At 48.7% G+C, this 16355-nt stretch overlaps 2 protein-coding genes across 2 annotated transcripts in view; one reads left to right on the forward strand and one right to left on the reverse strand.

The window, feature by feature from the left end:
- Positions 1-3366: 3366 nt before the first annotated feature.
- On the reverse strand, positions 3367-16112 carry LOC129053929 (putative glycosyltransferase ALG1L2). Its single transcript, XM_054545975.1, has 5 exons — positions 16036-16112; positions 11795-11905; positions 5225-5335; positions 4412-4533; positions 3367-3568 (listed from the first exon to the last, which is right to left on the reverse strand). The coding sequence occupies exons 1-5, from the start codon at positions 16110-16112 to the stop codon at positions 3474-3476; spliced, it is 516 nt and encodes a 171-aa protein (XP_054401950.1). The 3' UTR covers positions 3367-3473.
- LOC129053930 (olfactory receptor 7E24-like) overlaps positions 5319-16355 on the forward strand; it is a 53198-nt gene continuing 42161 nt past the window's right edge. Inside the window, exon 1 of the mRNA XM_063723202.1 lies at positions 5319-6126. The gene's annotated coding sequence lies outside the window, so the exon portion shown is untranslated. The remainder of the gene's footprint in view (positions 6127-16355) is intronic.

Raw genomic sequence — 16355 nt, forward strand, 5'->3', positions numbered from 1 at the left:
GGCGGCGCGCGCACTGCGCTCCTTCCCCTGGCAGGTGGGCGGCGGGGCGAGCGGAGAGGCCCGCGGGGCTCGCGGGAGTCCAGGGGCAGACGGGATGGGTCTTCGTGCTGAAGCCCCGGGCGCCCCCGCCACGTGAGTTCCTGGGTTCCCGTCGGTCAGGGCCTCGCCACCCGGTCCCCATCCCTGGGGCCTGGCCAGAGTCGCTCGCACCCCTCTTGCCCCGCGAGCTGGCGGTGGAAGCTGGGGGCGTCTCCGCCGTCTTGGGGGGCAGAGGCGCTCTCGGTGTGGGGTACAGTTCACGATCATTTTCACGACTTTTTAAAGGCAGTAATCGTTCTGGTCACTGGGAGACAGCTGCCTTCGCCCATTCTAAAAAGTCAGCGCCCTCAGGACCGCGGGTAACCACGTCCTCCTGAGCGCGGTGACCAGGTCACAGGATGTCCCTCGTGCCTCAGTGTTCTCATCTGTATGTCGAGCACTACACAGAATGGGCTCATGTGCTGAGGCTCTCACGCCTGTGATGGAAGAGACAGAGAAGGGGGTGGCCTCTCGTCTCCCTGGGGACCTGCCATTCTCAGCACAGGCGCATGGCAGGCAGCAGCTTCCCTTCTGCCAGCAGAGGGGCTTAATGCACTCAGCCCCATTTGTAATTCATGTGGGGTGAGCTCACTGGGATGAGTCAGTTTGGATATATATTCCTCCCTGGGTCTGCCCCATTTTATGGGGTGTTGCTTAATCATTTGCGTTATTCCATTGACATAAAATATTTAGCACTCAGAGATCATTTCTGGTCAGGAGAAATTTGTGCATTTTTAACCCAAAATAGAAACCTTCATAAAATCATCATAGGTCTCCATTCAATATTGACTATAATTGTTCACATGCCCACGCTGAATGCTAACTTGGGCTCACCCTCAGCACCCACGAGATGGGTACTATTATTATCACTCACATTTCACCAGAGGGATTGTTTGATTAGGGTGCAGTAGACCCAGGAGACAGCCTGCCTGGTTCGAATCCTGGCCCAACCCCTGGCCCTGTGTGACCTTAGGCAAGTGACTGCATCTCTCTCTGCTATTGTTTTCTTATTAATAAAATGGAGGATATAATGATAACTATCTCTTAGGGTTGTTGTCAGGGTTGAGTACAAAAGCCTGTGGATCAGTGCCTGGCTCAGGGTAAATGCATGTCGGTGTTAGCTACTGTTTTTATTCAGTCTCAAAATGTTTCATAAATGCCTTCCGTGAGCCAGGCAAGCAGTACCCAAGACAGATGAGGCTCTGCTTGCATGGGAGAGCCAGAGAATAAACAAATAAATGAATGAACAAGAAAAGACCAGATAAGAGTGGCTTTAAAGCCAAGAAAACAGGGAAATGGTGAATGGAGCAACTGGGGAGAAGAGTCACCAAAGTCGGGGAATCAGGGAAGCCTTCCCCAAAGAGGTGGCATTTGAACCGGGGCCAGAGTGGTGAAGCAGCCAGCCATGGCAAGGGCTTGGGGAACAGGATATGCAAAGGCCCTGTGGTGGAAACAAGCCAGCTGTGGTTGAGGAACAACAGCAAAGCAGCCAGTGTGGCTGGAGTGGAGTGAGCAGGGTGGGCCAGGGGTGAGGGAGAACAGGCCAGAGAGAGGGATTAGGACCAGGTCTTGTAGGCCTTTTACGGCATGGAAGGAGCTCTGAAGCAATGAAGTGCCTTGCACTGTGTCACATACCAGCCGAGACAGTCTGCCTAACTCGGGAGCCAAAGCTCGCTGCTGGGCTTGAGGCCCCTGTAAGAGGACAATGTAACCCAGGCTGGTATGGGCACATTCTGCATTTCCACTTAAACTCACATGGCAAGCCCATCAAACCTTGGTGCCATGGCTGCCCTGGTAATTCCTGGCTGACCAGTGCAACCAGGGAGCTGGCCCATGACCCGGGTGGCCGCTAAGTAGCCAGGACTAATGCGGCCAAGAGTCAGTCTTCTAGCCTTCTTCCTGTCACTCATCCAGGTGCACCCTGCGACATCTGAAGGTCAGGCTTTCAGCTGCTGTGGCTTCCACTGCCAACTGACTCCACGTCCCCAAGGAGGGATCACATAGGGCTTTGCCCACACATTCTATTGCGTGTTTCATGTTCCTGTGAATGCGCCCTTGAGATTTCTCTCTTTCCCTCCACACAGAACTTAGAAGCAAAGTTCAGAGACTCATCAGATTCTGAGCTGCTGCGGGATATTTTGCAGAAGGTAAGAATCCCAGAGTCCCTGGGACTCATGACCCTGCCTCCTGAATCTCTCCGGAAGACCTGAGAGAAGAACCACAGGTGTGCTTATACCCTTTAAAAACACCCCTGTTCAAAGAACAAAACCATCGAGTCAGCACTGTAGGTGGGTGTCAGCACCTCCGACAGCTCCAGCGCTTTCATTTTCTAAGACTTAGAAAAAGACATCAGAATATACAAAAATCTGCATGAGAGGGGGGAATCTAGGGAATGTTTTTTAAGCCATCCACAGCAAAAACAGAGATGAGACCTGCAGCAGTGTGTGCACCCTGACCCCTGACCCCTGACCCCTGACGCACAGCTCTGCACCTGCAGCCAGCTGGTCTCGGGCTGCAAATATGGCGGGGTAAGCACTGGCCTGGCACCCAGCCGCCCACTGGGTGGACCCAGCCTTTGGTCAATGTTGTGCACAGGGGACACGGGCACTCCCCCTGTCCTGGCACAGCCCACAGAGCACATGGTGCGGGTTCCAAACCACTCCTCGGAGCCTAGAGGCCAAAGGAGGGAGGAGAGCAGGACCAGCAGCTGGCCCAGACCCCACCTCTTCCCACACCGCTTCCTCTTTTCTCCCTCCTCACTGAGTCACCTTGAAAGGGCTCAGCAGCAGTAACTGTGGGACAGGGGCTCTTCCGTTTGAAAAATTGAAAGAGGCGCTCGGTTAAGGCACCAATGACATAGCTGGGCACAGTGGTGCATGCCTATAATTCGAGCATATTCGGAGGCCAAGGCGGGTGGATCACCTGAGGTCAGGAGTTCAATACCAGCCTAGCCAACATGGTGAAACCCTGTTTCTTCTAAAAATACAAAAATTAGCTGCGTGTGGTGGGCACCTGTAGTCCCAGCTACTTGGGAGGCTGAGGCATGAGAATTGCTTCAATGTGAGAGGTGGAGGTTGCAGTGAGCTGAGATCGCACCACTGCACCCCAGCCTGGGCGACAGAGACTTTGTCTCAAAAAAAAAAAAAAAAAAGACAACAATGACGTAACCACAACAACAAAAAAGATGCTTAGAAACTACTGAAAAAGTAGAAAGCTTGGTATCTACAGATTCAAATCTGGGCTCCCTGCCCTGCTGTGAAACCATCTGAGCCTCAGGTTCCCCCCACATCAAGCAGTATAAGACCCTATGGCGGAGAGCTGCAGTGAGGATTAAGGAGACAAGATCATGTGAAGCACAGGGTAAAGGCTGCGTGCCTCTCCCCCTCCACCATCCCCTAACCAAACAGACACCGAGGGTCCCAGGCGGTACCTGTTATCACACAGACGAGAGAAGGAAGGTTGTGTCCATCAAGAGTCAGTTGCTCAAATTCTGTGTTTAAAAAAAGAAACAATTCTACATGGAATTTCTGATAGACTTTTTTTTTTTTTTTTCTGACAGACTCTCACTCTGTCACCCAGGCTGGAATGCAATGGCACGATCTCATCTCACTGCAAACTCTGCCTCCCGGGTTCAAGTAATTCTCATGCATCAGCTTCCCAAGTAGCTGGGATTACAGGCACCCACAACCATACCTAGCTAATTTTTGTATTTTTGATAAAGACAGGTTTCGCCATGTTGGCCAGGTTGGTCTCGAACCCCTGACCTCTGGTGATCTGCCTGCCTCAGCCTCCCAGAGTTCTACGATTACAGCTGTGAGCCACCATGCCCATTCAGAAAAATTTTTTTAAATAAACAATAGCCAGAGTCACCTAGTCAGGTGGAGAAAGAGCCCTGCTCTGGCGGGCAGGCCACCAGCCTCTGTGAGATACTCTCCTGAAGGGGACATTTCAGCGTCAGGGCCTGGTCACGCCCCAACTGGGGATTCAAGGCGGCCCACCTCCACCACACCCGGTGTCCTGGGACAGGAACATGCTGCAGGCCAGACAAGCAGCTCACAGCTCAGTGGCCCCCGACAAGCCCAGAGCTCCTCACCACAGCCGCACACCTACTTTCTAAAGCTGCCAGCAGGATGGAGAAATCTTCGTCCTCTATGAGAAGAGAATTGAATGTCAGGGGCCTGTTTCTGGACACCCCTCTTCCAGCTCACACGCCCTCCCCTTCTCATTGAGACCATGGCGGGGTGGGGGTATGCAGGACTGGCGGGGGTGAGGAGAACACAGGTTGGCCAGGTGCCGTCACACCAACCCCAAGTACTCCAGGGGTCGTGCAGACCTGTCCAGCTCGTGCTGCTGACCAGCAGGGCTGGCCGCTCACGGAGACATGTCACCAGCCCGCTCCCAGCATCCCGCTCCGTGAAGGCTGATCGCTCCGTGGCTGGGTCCTCAGGTTCTGAGCTGAAAGAGCAGAAAAAAAGCCTGTGAGAGGCCACAGAGCAGGCCCATGACCCAGAACGGGCATCTCCTGCCGTGGCGAGGCCTGCAGGCTCCCAACGGTTGGGGTGCCCGGCCACATCAGCAGCACCAGGCCACCCCTGCCATCCGAGGCCTGGGCTTCCTTTCTCTAATATTGTTGCTGGGTGCTAAGGTTACAACAGCAAACAAGACTGACTCATTCCTTTTCTCCACGGGACTTACTGTCTTATCCCCTAGACTCAAGATGAGGGTGCAGGGATGCCCTCCCACACCACCCCAGCTTACCCAGGTGCACACCTCAAGGTGTGTGGACCTGCACAAAGGTCCCCTCCTTAGCCCCATGAGACACCCCAGGGGACACACAGGTCCACAGATCCTGCCACAGACCTGGGAACCCACTGGCTGGAGAGTAAATACTTCAGGCTTTGCGGGCCACAGGTTCTCTGTTGCAAAATGCGATTCTGCTATTGTAGCTCAAAGGCGGCTGTAGACAACTCAGAAGGCAATGAGTGTGTTGTGTCCCAAAGAAGCTTGATTTACAAAAGCAGGAGACTGGCCTGTAGCCTTAGTTTGCCAACCCCTGGATGAGTGGGTTCCCAGGTCTGCAGTGAGAAGGGCAGAGGCCAGGGCAGTGGGGAGCAGGAGAGAAGGCAGCTGAGGATGGGAGGCCTACCGGGCCCTGAACGGAGAGTGCGTGCTGCCCAGCTTCATGAACAGCCGGTGCTGCAGGTCCAGAGGTGCCTCTTTAAAGAAAGATGCCGGCTTGTCATAGATGGTCACAGCCCTGCAATGAAATCATGGCGGGGCTATTGGGAGGGCTGAAGAAAGGCCTCAGGAATAGAGGACTCAGAGGCTCCAGGAAAAGAAGGACGCTTGGGGAATCCAAGTCTCAGACACGATGACAAGAAGAAGCCTTGCAATCACTTGGGAATGCACAGAGAGACATCCTAGGACCAAAACTGCCAGGATCCCTTGGCTGGCTGGGAAAGAAACTCTGCCCCCTCCTCTCCCGGCTTCCCCAAATTTTCCCATAATGTTGCCAAGCATTAGTCCAGCGTGGAGGCTACTTTCTGCTCAAACCACTCATTTGGGTCCCGTGCCCAACGTCACCCATCCTCAGCAAAACAACCTTTATTTCCTTCTTCCTGGTTTCCAGAAAGTTCCCCTAAAGCCCTGAGGAATCACCGAATGAAAGGGGCTTTTTACAAATAGGAAACTTAATTAGAGTGCCAATACACAACATGGATTGCACAAGGCTGGGTCTAAGATAAAACCAGACTGTGGACAACAGAACAGATAAGACCCACATGGCTCTGCACTGCCTGGGTCTGTTATTGTGTGGAGGAATGTCTTAGTCTGTTGCTCCTGTGGGTGTAGCTAAAGCACAAACCAGGAGTCTTCATACTTAGAAAGCAGTTAGACACCTGAGAACCCATCCCAAACTACAGCCTTCCACAGAACCTTCTGGAACCTTCTGGAATGCAACTCATTACTGCCAGAGGGTCTTTGATGGGAGTCTACTCTCCGCCATTTGTCTTCAAAGAGAATACCCACATGTTCTCTTTCCGTGGAAAGGTAAGTTATTAGAGTTTATGCAGTCTGGTACATTAATTGAGAGCTTTACTTCAAAGAATGTCACGTTTACGATTCAGTCTCACAGACTGGGTTAAAAAGGCAGTGTTGACTATTAAGTTGTAAATTACTATCATGATCATTATTATTATTCAAGCAAGCTGTGAGAAATGAGCATTATCTCACGATATCTGCATTTTAGTGAACCTGAAGGAAGAGTGTATTTGCTGGAATTACAGAAGCCTGAGAACCACAGGGGAATTCTCACTGCAGGGTATTCAGGGTCAAAGGCTGATTCTATTTTGCATGCTCAATCCTTCCTCAATTTATTTTTATTTCTTTATTTATTTTTTGAGACAGGGTCTCACTCTGTCGCCCAGGCTGGAGCACCTTGGTGCAATCTCAGCTCACCGCAACCTCGCCTCCCGGGTTCAAGTGATTCTCCTGCCTCAGCCTCCGGAGTAGCTGGGATTTCAGGCACCCACCACAAAGTCCAGCTAATTTTTGTATTGTTAGTAGAGATGGGATTTCACCATGTTGGCCAGGCTGGTCTGGAACTCCTGACCTCATGTCATCCTCCTGCCTCGGCCTCCCAAAGTGCTGGGATTACAGTCATGAGCCACCGTGCCCGGCCCTCAATTTAATTTTTCTATTTATTTATTTATTTATTTATTTATTTATTTATTTATTTAGAGATGGATTTTCGCTCTTGTCCCCCAGGCTGGAGTGCAGTGGCGTGATCTCGGCTCACTGCTACTTCTGCCTCCAGGATTCAAGCGATTCTCCTACTTCAGCCTCCCGCATAACTGGGATTATAGTCACGCACCCCTGCGCCCAGCTAATTTTTGTATCTTTTTTTTTTTCTTTTATTATTATTATTATTATTATTATTATTATTATTATACTTTAGGTTTTATGGTACATGTGCGCAATGTGCAGGTAAGTTACATATGTATACATGTGCCATGCTGGTGCGCTGCACCCACCAACTCGTCATCTAGCATTAGGTATATCTCCCAATGCTATCCCTCCCCCCTCCCCCCACCCCACAACAGTCCCCGAAGTGTGATGTTCCCCTTCCTGTGTCCATGTGTTCTCATTGTTCAATTCCCACCTATGAGTGAGAATATGCGGTGTTTGGTTTTTTGTTCTTGCGATAGTTTACTGAGAATGATGATTTCCAATTTCATCCATGTCCCTACAAAGGACATGAACTCATCATTTTTTATGGCTGCATAGTATTCCATGGTGTATATGTGCCACATTTTCTTATTTATGCAGCCAAAGAACACATGAAAAAATGCTCACCATCACTGGCCATCAGAGAAATGCAAATCAAAACCACAATGAGATACCATCTCACACCAGTTAGAATGGCAATCATTAAAAAGTCAGGAAACAACAGGTGCTGGAGAGGATGTGGAGAAATAGGAACACTTTTACACTGTTGGTGGGACTGTAAACTAGTTCAACCCTTGTGGAAGTCAGTGTGGCGATTCCTCAGGGATCTAGAACTAGAAATTCCATTCGACCCAGCCATCCCATTACTGGGTATATACCCAAAGGACTATAAATCATGCTGCTATAAAGACACATGCACACGTATGTTTATTGCCGCATTATTCACAATAGCAAAGACTTGGAACCAATCCAAATGTCCAACAATGATAGACTGGATTAAGAAAATGTGGCACATAATTTTTGTATCTTTAAGTAGAGACAGGGTTTCACCATGTTGGCCAGGCTGGTCTCGAACTCCTGACCTCAGGTGATACATCTGCCTCAGCCTCCCAAAGTGCTGAGATTAGAGGTGTGAGTCACTGCACCTGGCCCCTCAATTTAATTTTAATAAAATTATCAGGGGAATAAGCCACAAAAGGACAATGTGCACACTTCAGAACAGAGCTGTCCAATAGAAATATAATGTAATCCACATGTGTAATATTAAATAATTTAGTCACCACATTAGAAAAAGTAAAAGGGGTGAAATGAATTCTCCTAGTAAACTTTATTTAACCAATATATTCAAAATATTATTATTTCAACATTAATGAATACTGAAAAATTCTTAATGAGATATTTTATGTTCTAGTGTATATTTTACACTAGTGTATATTTTACACTAACAGCATATCTCAGTTGAGACGGCCACATCTCAAGTGCCCAGTAGCCACGTGTGGCCTGAGGCCATGACTCTGGGCAGTACAGCTTTAGGTGAGTCTAGGGCAGGGCAGAGGGGGGCACCTGGGATCAGATGTGGAGCCTGGGGCCTTATTTCGCACCGTTTGGTGAGGGCACATTCTTGCCATAAAACCCAGGTCAAGCATGACTCACAAAGGGGCCAGTGGAGGTGCCTCAGTTTACTTGGGAGCTTGGCCTCTCCAGCTTGCCTTCCTACTGCCTGGAAGAAGATTGGTGTCCTCTTGCCTTCTCTGGCCACTTTCCCAAGAACCCTCCCAGAATTTAGTCCTATGAAGGGCCGGGGTGCAAGGAGTCACCCACACAATGACAGGACCCACCAGCAATACCAGAAGTTGGCCAGCCCTACTCATCCAAATTCCTTTCTGCCAGCTGGACATCACAAGGATTTCAGACTGCCATCCTGTGGCAACTCCATTTTGGGGTCCAGGGATGTAAGGGTTACTCTATTAGTCCATTCTCACTCTGCTAATAAAGACATACCTGAGACTGGGTAATTGATAAAGAAAAAGAGGTTTAATGGACTCACACATCCACATGACTGGGGAGGCCTCATGATTATGGTACAAGGTGGAGGAGGAGCAAAGTCACATCTTAGATGGCAGCAGGCAAGAGACTTGTGCAGGGGAGCTCCCCTTTATAAAACCATTGGATCAGGCAGGGCACAGTGACTCACACCTCTAATCACAGCACTTTGGGAAGCCAAGGTGGGTGGATCACCTGAGATCAGGAGTTTGAGACCAGCCTGGCCAACATGTTGAAACCCCATCTCTAATAAAAATACAAAAATTAGCCAGGCGTGATGGCTCATGCCTGTTGTCCTAGATTCTCAGGAGGCTGAGGCACGAAAATTGCTTAAATCCAGGAGGTGGAGGTTGCAATGAGCTGAGATCATGCCACTGCACTCCAGCCTGGGCAATAGAGTGCGACTCGGTCTCAAAAAAAGAAAAAAAAAATTAGATCTTGTGAGACTTATTCAATGTCATGAATAATGACATTGGAATGGAAAGACCCACTCCATGATTCAGTTACCTCCCACTAGGTCCCTCCCACAACATGTGGTGATTATGGGAACTACAATTAGAGATTTGGGCGGGGACACAGCCACACCATATCAGTTACTGAGCTGGGCATCTTCTTCCTTGAATGCACATTGGCCTCTGAGGCACTTCCTGGTTAACCTCATTCCACAGCTGAGAAAACCCAGGCTTGGCACAGGCAAGGGAGCGGACCCAACGTCTCCCATCTTATTATTGGAAGGACCAAGACTGGACCCACAACTGTGCTCTTGTTTTGAGTCACCATGCTGCCCCCAAGATCAGATCTCAAAACAAGCAGACATGGGGGGCTCAGAAGGTCCCCAGCCTAGAACTTTCCTGTCACCCAATGACACTAAAGGCTAAGCTGGCGGCTTATTATTCTGGATTCACACTAGAATGACCTTGGGGTTTGTTTCACACATGCCGATGTGTGGAGTTTCACCCCCAGCTAACTGACTATGAATCTCTGGGTTGGGGCCTGGGCACTGATATTCATGCAGAGCTTCTGGGATGATCCTATTGCATCGCCAAGGTTGACGACTGCAGAAACATTGCACACTTTTTCATTCATTTAGTTATTAAATATGTAATATTTATTATTATTTTTGCAGACACAGAAGCGTTGCAAGAATAGTACAAAGACATCCTTTATACCCTTCGCTGAGATTCCCCAGTGCTACCATTTTACCCCATTTAATTTATTATTTTCTAAGTGGCAGATGAGTTATCCTTTACCCCTAAATATTCCTGTGTATTCCTTAATAACAAGGACTTTCTCTTATATAACCAAGGCAATGATCAAAATCAGGAAACTAACCCTGCTACAATACGGTTTTCTAATGTATGGACCTCATTCAGATTTCGCCTGTTAATCCAGTGATGTATATTGGAGCAAAAGATAAGCACAGATCATGCATTATTTTCAGTTGTTGTGTCTCTGTAGGTCCCTTTTAGCCTGGAACAGCTCCTCACTTTATCTTTCATGGTATTGGCATTCTTGAAGAACACGAGACGGTTATCTGATAGATGTTCCTTACTTTGCATTTGGCTGATGTTTCTTGGCGGTGATACTCTTATGCATTTGGGGTGGGAGTATCACAGCAATGGTGTCATGTTCTCTGTATATCACATCAGGAAGGATATGCTCATGGTTTACCCCATTACACCAAAGTGAATGTTGATCGTTCAGTGAAGGTGGGCGCAGGTTCATTGCATTATATTGCAGAAGCCATCATCAGCCATACTCGCTCTGATTAACCGATCATCTTAGGTAGCCATTTATCTAACAAGGCTATAAGGGTCTTGAACTCAGGGTAAGCACGCCTTAAAGCAGAAGAGAAGAAAGGAAGGAAGGCTCTAGAACCTGGAGCTTTGGCAAACGGGACAGTTGTGGGGAACGTACCACCAAAGTTGCTCCTGGCATTAGGATGAAGAGGAAGGAGAACATTCTATCTAGAAGGGGTTTGGGGTGAGCGAGAGGGGCGTGGGAGAGTCAGAGTCTGCCCACTTGTGGTTTAGCTGAGGGCTACACTGTGGTAGACAGGTCTTTCATTGCTGCTCTTGAAAATTTTGTTTTGCAATCCTTCATCTAAAACGGAACAATTCCCTTTTTTTAGTTTTGGCCCACTTTGCTTCATCTGTCTTCTCTTATTTTTAGAGACAGGGGCTTGCTCTGTTGCCCAGGCTGGAGTGCAGTGATATGATCATAGGTCACTGCAGCCTTGACCTCCTGGGCTCAAGCAATCCTCCTGCCTTAGCCTCCTGAGTAACTGGGACTAAGTAGCTGTGCACCACTGCACCTGGCTAATTTATTTTATTTAGTTTAGTTTTTGTAGAGACGAGGTATCACTTTGTTGCCCAGGCTGATCTTGAACTCTTGGCTTCAAGGGATCCTCCCGCCTCGGCCTCCTAAACTGTTGAGATGACAGGCATGAGCCACCATGCCCACCTCTGTCTTTTCTCTTGGGACTAATGACTTCCACATTAGCTCCAGGAATAATTTCTGTTAAGGTGATGCCTGACTTGACACTTCTGGTAACTCCCGTTGTTTATCTATTGCTTATCTCCAGAACCCATGTGATGCTTCCTACTTCAAAGCACACTAGCGCCTGTCAGCTTGAAGGCATCCCCTGAGCTGCTGGCAAACAAGGCCTTTTTACCCAGAGATTAACCTCTTATTTGTTTTAATAAATGATCAAAAGTTGGTTTGCCTCCTGTGCGTATGTTGGTTGGGGCCAAGAGGGGATCTTGGTGATTTCTGTCCACCTGGGACCTCAGGCCTCCTGGTGGCCCCTGAACAAAAGTGAGGCAGGTAGAGCAATGAACAGTGTTCCCCATCTGCCTTGCTGCCATTAGTATTTTTGCCTATGGTTGTCTTTGGCGCGTGTCACTCCCTCATCATTGTTCCCTCTCCTTCTTGTATTTACCTTCACCTGGGCTGCTGAGTGCTGCGGGAGAAACATCGGGTTGTTGCGGAGATTGTGGCCACAACAAATTTAGGTTCCCCACCCTCACGTTGTCCCTCACTGTTCTCTTCCTCATACCTTTGAAGAAAACAACTCGTGGAGGTCATCTTTTTCACAAAGGTGAACATTTAACAGAGCAGGGCACTGTTGTGGGTTGAATTGCATCCCCTCTCCCACAAAAGACTTCTTGGAGTCGTGACCCCAAGTACCTCAAAATGTGACATATTTGGAGACAGTCATTACAAAGGTAGTCAAGTTCAAATGAGGTTGATAGAGTGGGCTTTATCCAGTATAATGGATGTCCTTATGGAAAGGGGAAATTGGCCAGGTGCAGTGGCTCATGGCTGTAATCCTAGCACTTTGGGAGGCTGAGGCAAGAGGATCACTTGAGACCAAGGTTCAAGACCACCCTGGCCAACATAGGGAGATTCCCATCTCTATTAAAAAGATAATAAATAAAATAGGCCGGGCACAGTGGCTCATGCCTGTAATCCTAGCACTTTTGGAGGCTGAGGCGGGAGGATCACTTGAGGCCAAGGTTCAAGACCAACCTGGCCAACACAGCAAGACCCCCATCTTTAAAAAATAATAAATAGGCCAGGCGTGGTGGCTCACGCCTGTAATCTGAGCAGTTTGGGAGGCCGAGGCAGGTGGATCACTTGAGGTCAGGAGTTCAAGACCAGCCTGGCCAACATGCTGAAACCTGTCTCCAATAAAAATCCAAAAAAATTACCTGGGCATAGTGGTGGGCACCTGTAATCCCAGCTACTCGGGAGGCTGAGGGAGGATAATTGCTTGAACCCAGGAGGCGAAAGTGGCAGTGAGCCAAGATTGCACCACTGCACTCCAGCCCAGGTGACAGAGCAGGATTCTGTCTCAAAATAAGTAAATAAATAAATAAATAAATAAATAAATAAATAAATAAATAAAATTATATATATCTATATATATACACACACTACATATATGTGTATGTGTGTGTAGATATAGATAAAGATATAGATATAGATAAAGATATAGATATAGATATAGATATGGAAAGGGGAAATTTTGGACACAGATGCACACAGGGAGAAGGCCACGTGAAGACTGGACTTCTGCTTCCACAAGCTAAGGAGCTGGCAGAAGCTGGGAGGGAGATCCTTCCCTAGTATCTTCAGAGGGAGCATGGCCCTGAGAACGCCTTCATCTCAGCCTTCTGGCCTGCAGGCGTGAGACGATGCATTTCTGTAGTTCTAAGCCACCCAGCTTGTGGTACCTTGTTACAGCAGCCCGAGGCATTTAATACAGCAGAATTCTGAGCCCTTCCCATATAAACTCTTCATTTCATCTTCACCACAACCACCCCGCCCATAAATGCTCTTGTTATTGTCTTCATTTTATCTTCGTTTTATCCATGATGTCTGCAGCACACAGAAGTTCAGTAATTTGCTCATGGTCACTTGAGATAATAAAACCCCACTCTAGGGAACCTCTCATGCCTGCTTCTGGCTGTCACCTTCCCTCTCCCCTTTTCTCCTGTCCCCTTCCTCTCCATCTCCTTTAGGAGGCCTTCTTTATTGTCCCATCTCTTTTTTGTATTTTTACTTTTTATGATTTTTTTTGGTGGGGGGGAAATGGGGTCTCGCTATGTTGTACAGGCTGATCTTGAACTCCTGGCCTCGAGCTATCCTCCTGTCTCAGCCTCCTGAGTAGCTGGGATTACAGGTGTGAGCCACCATACCCAGCTGTTGTCCCATCTCCTAAATGTCTGCATTCCCCAGCATCCATGCCCACAGTTCCTGCCTCAGTAGCCCCTCCTGAGCCTCAGTCACCACCTGTGCTGATGAATTGCTGCTCGCCCTCCTCCCAGACAGGATGCCCCATGGCCACTGCAGGCTCAGCCCATCCACAACAGATTCACAAAGCCTGTCCTTCAGTGCTGGATTGCCTAGATTTCCCAGCCAACAGTACCACCAGCTTAAAACCCTGCAGCCATGCCTAAACCCTCTCTGTTCATGTACCCCACATCCCCACGACAAACCCCTGCTGATTTTATGGCTAAATCCCTCTCTTGGCAGTCAGGACCAGCTGCAGAATTTGCAAGGTCCAGTGCAAGATGAAAACATGGGCCCCCTTATTCAAAAATCCGAGGAAAAGCACTGCTGAAATATTAACATAGAAAGCATTTTCTTTCTTGTGTGGTCTCTGCGTCTCAATTTATCATGATGCTTTCAATTGTTATTTAATGTCCTTCTAAGTAAAAAAAATTAACATTTTAAATAACTAGCATGGATTATACTGTTCCTCTTTACATTGTGCAATGCCAGATTTCAACAGGAACATTGGACTCAAATGTGGAATTACAGAAATGACATAATTTGTACTTTGCATGTGGGGTTTTTTTTGCCTCACAGAAAGAGTGAGACATTGCAGGCAACTAATTCAGCTGTTTCTGTTTGTTTGTTTGTTTGTTTGTTTTCCCTGAGACAGAGTCTTGCTCTCTTGCCCAGGCTAGAGTGCAGTGGTGAGATCTCAGCTCACTGCAACCTCTGCCTCCCAGGTTCAGGCCATTCTCCTACCTTCAGCCTCCTGAGCAGCTGGGATTACAGGAACCCGCCACCATACCCGCCTAATTTTTGTATTTTTAATAGAGATGGGGTTTCGCTATGTTGGCCAGGCTGGTCTCAAACTCCTGACCTTGTGATCCACCCGCCTCAGCATCCCAAAATGCTGGGATTACAGACATGAGCCACCACACCTGCCATTCAGCTGTTTTTATTTCACTTTTTCACACCTATACAATCTACCACCACTCTCTACCTTTGGCTTACTGATGTGTAAGGAAGAATTGAAAGGAAAAATAACTATGACCCTGCTATCTTTGCCTCTCCTATGTCATCATTTCCAGTGGAAGTGGTTGGCTACCACAGGGAATCAGATGAGTAGAAAAGGCTGGGAGAGGGTTCCTTGTTTGTTCCTGTTTCTTAGAATGCCATTGACTTGGTTTTCTATTCTGATTCTATAATAAGAGAAACCGCGACCTCTTGGTGCTATCAGCGTCTCTCGCAGACTCCGTTGTGGACATAGTAGGTTGCCCTTATTCTCACTTGGAGCCTTGCTGGGCTCCCATGCACTGCGGACCCCCCAAGATTCTATGCTCAGGGCACGGCAGACACGCCGTGGGGAGTGTGGTGGCAAGGGACGGGGGTAACTCTTATTGTTGGTGTCTCGTCTGCCCATGCACATGTTCTATTGCCCCGTTGGATTTCACTGATAAAACATGATTCAGACTGGGTGCAGAGGCTCACACCTGTAATCCCAGCACTTTGGGAGGCTGAGGTGGGCAGATCACTTGAGGTCAGGAGTTCAAGACCAGCCTGGCCAATATGGCAAAACCCACTCTCTACTAAAAATACAAAAATTAGCTGGGCGTGGTGGTGGGTGGCTGTAGTCCCAGCTACTTGGGAGGCTGAGGCAGGAGAATCACTTGAGCCTGGGAGGTGGAGGTCGCAGTGAGCCGAGATGGCACCACTGCATTTCAGCCTGGGTGACAGAGTGAGACTCTTTCTCAAAACAAAACAAAACAAAACATAGATTCAAACATAAAATGAGCAGGAATTTTAAGACAGTAACAGCAGAGCATTAAGCCAAGCTCGGGGTCCCTCTCAGCATGGGGCCCTGTGTGACTGCACAGGCCAAACACCCATGAATTTGTCTCAATTTCCATCCCTCTCATGCTCTTCCCCACTGCTGTGGTCTCAGTTGGCATCTTCCTCATTTCTCCTCCCGAGGACTGCCTGTACCCTGATTTCTTCAAGGGTCTCTCCAGTCCATCAGACGCAGGCCAACAAAGGGTTTCTCTGCATTGCAATCCAACCAGCATCACCCCCCTGCCTACCAGCCTGAAGTAGCTCCCATGTCCCTTCAGGTTAAAATGCAGGCTTCTTAGCAAGGCACTGCTTAGTCCTCCAGCCTCTGTGACAGCTTCACACCCTACAATCGAGCTCTGCTGATCCTGGAGAAGCTCCCTCTGAGCCTTTGCACACCTGTCCCTGCTACTTGAGGGAGATTTCCACCTGGTTACCTCCTGGCATCACCTCCCACTTGGAAGCCTTCCTCATCTCTGGGGTGGGTCAGATGTAGCCGTTTTTGCCCTCTCCCTACACACTCTGCGTTTCCTCTCTCCCAGCGTTCATCCCGTGATGTACAATAAGCAATTGACTAACTTGTCCTTAAGGCCAGGGCCGTACCGGGTCTTGGTGGCAAATGAGGGAGCGGCAGCGCTTTTGCCCTCTAATGGCATCTGTGGATCACTAGCTGGAGGCCTTGGGACTCTAAGACCCAAGCTATTCAAGTGCTACAAGTAACACCGCACGGCCCCCTGTCTTTCCTGTTTCCTCCCTGCGTCTATCAAGAAGGAGCAGCTGTTTTTTGAAGCCCTGCTTTCCTTCCCATGGCTTTGCTCACCCCCACGTTGCTTAGCCTCCAAACTCAGAGCCTTAACTTTCCCATGAATACAGTTTCTCTCCAGCTCAACTTGATTCAT

The sequence above is a fragment of the Pongo abelii genome, assembly GCF_028885655.2.
Source record: "Pongo abelii isolate AG06213 chromosome 18 unlocalized genomic scaffold, NHGRI_mPonAbe1-v2.0_pri chr18_hap1_hsa16_random_utig4-1076, whole genome shotgun sequence".
Classification (NCBI taxonomy): domain Eukaryota; kingdom Metazoa; phylum Chordata; class Mammalia; order Primates; family Hominidae; genus Pongo; species Pongo abelii.

Bases quoted from the DNA above. Each gene is read 5' to 3' on its own strand.
- LOC129053929 (XM_054545975.1), bottom strand. From the start codon at position 16,112: ATGCCATTAGAGGGCAAAAGCGCTGCCGCTCCCTCATTTGCCACCAAG. The intron at 11,906-16,035 runs GTTAGTCAATTG...TTTTCTTCAAAG, and splicing joins GGCCCTGGCCTTAAGGACAA to GTATGAGGAAGAGAACAGTG. The intron at 5,336-11,794 runs GTGAAGGTAAAT...ATTTCATTGCAG, and splicing joins CGCAGCACTCAGCAGCCCAG to GGCTGTGACCATCTATGACA.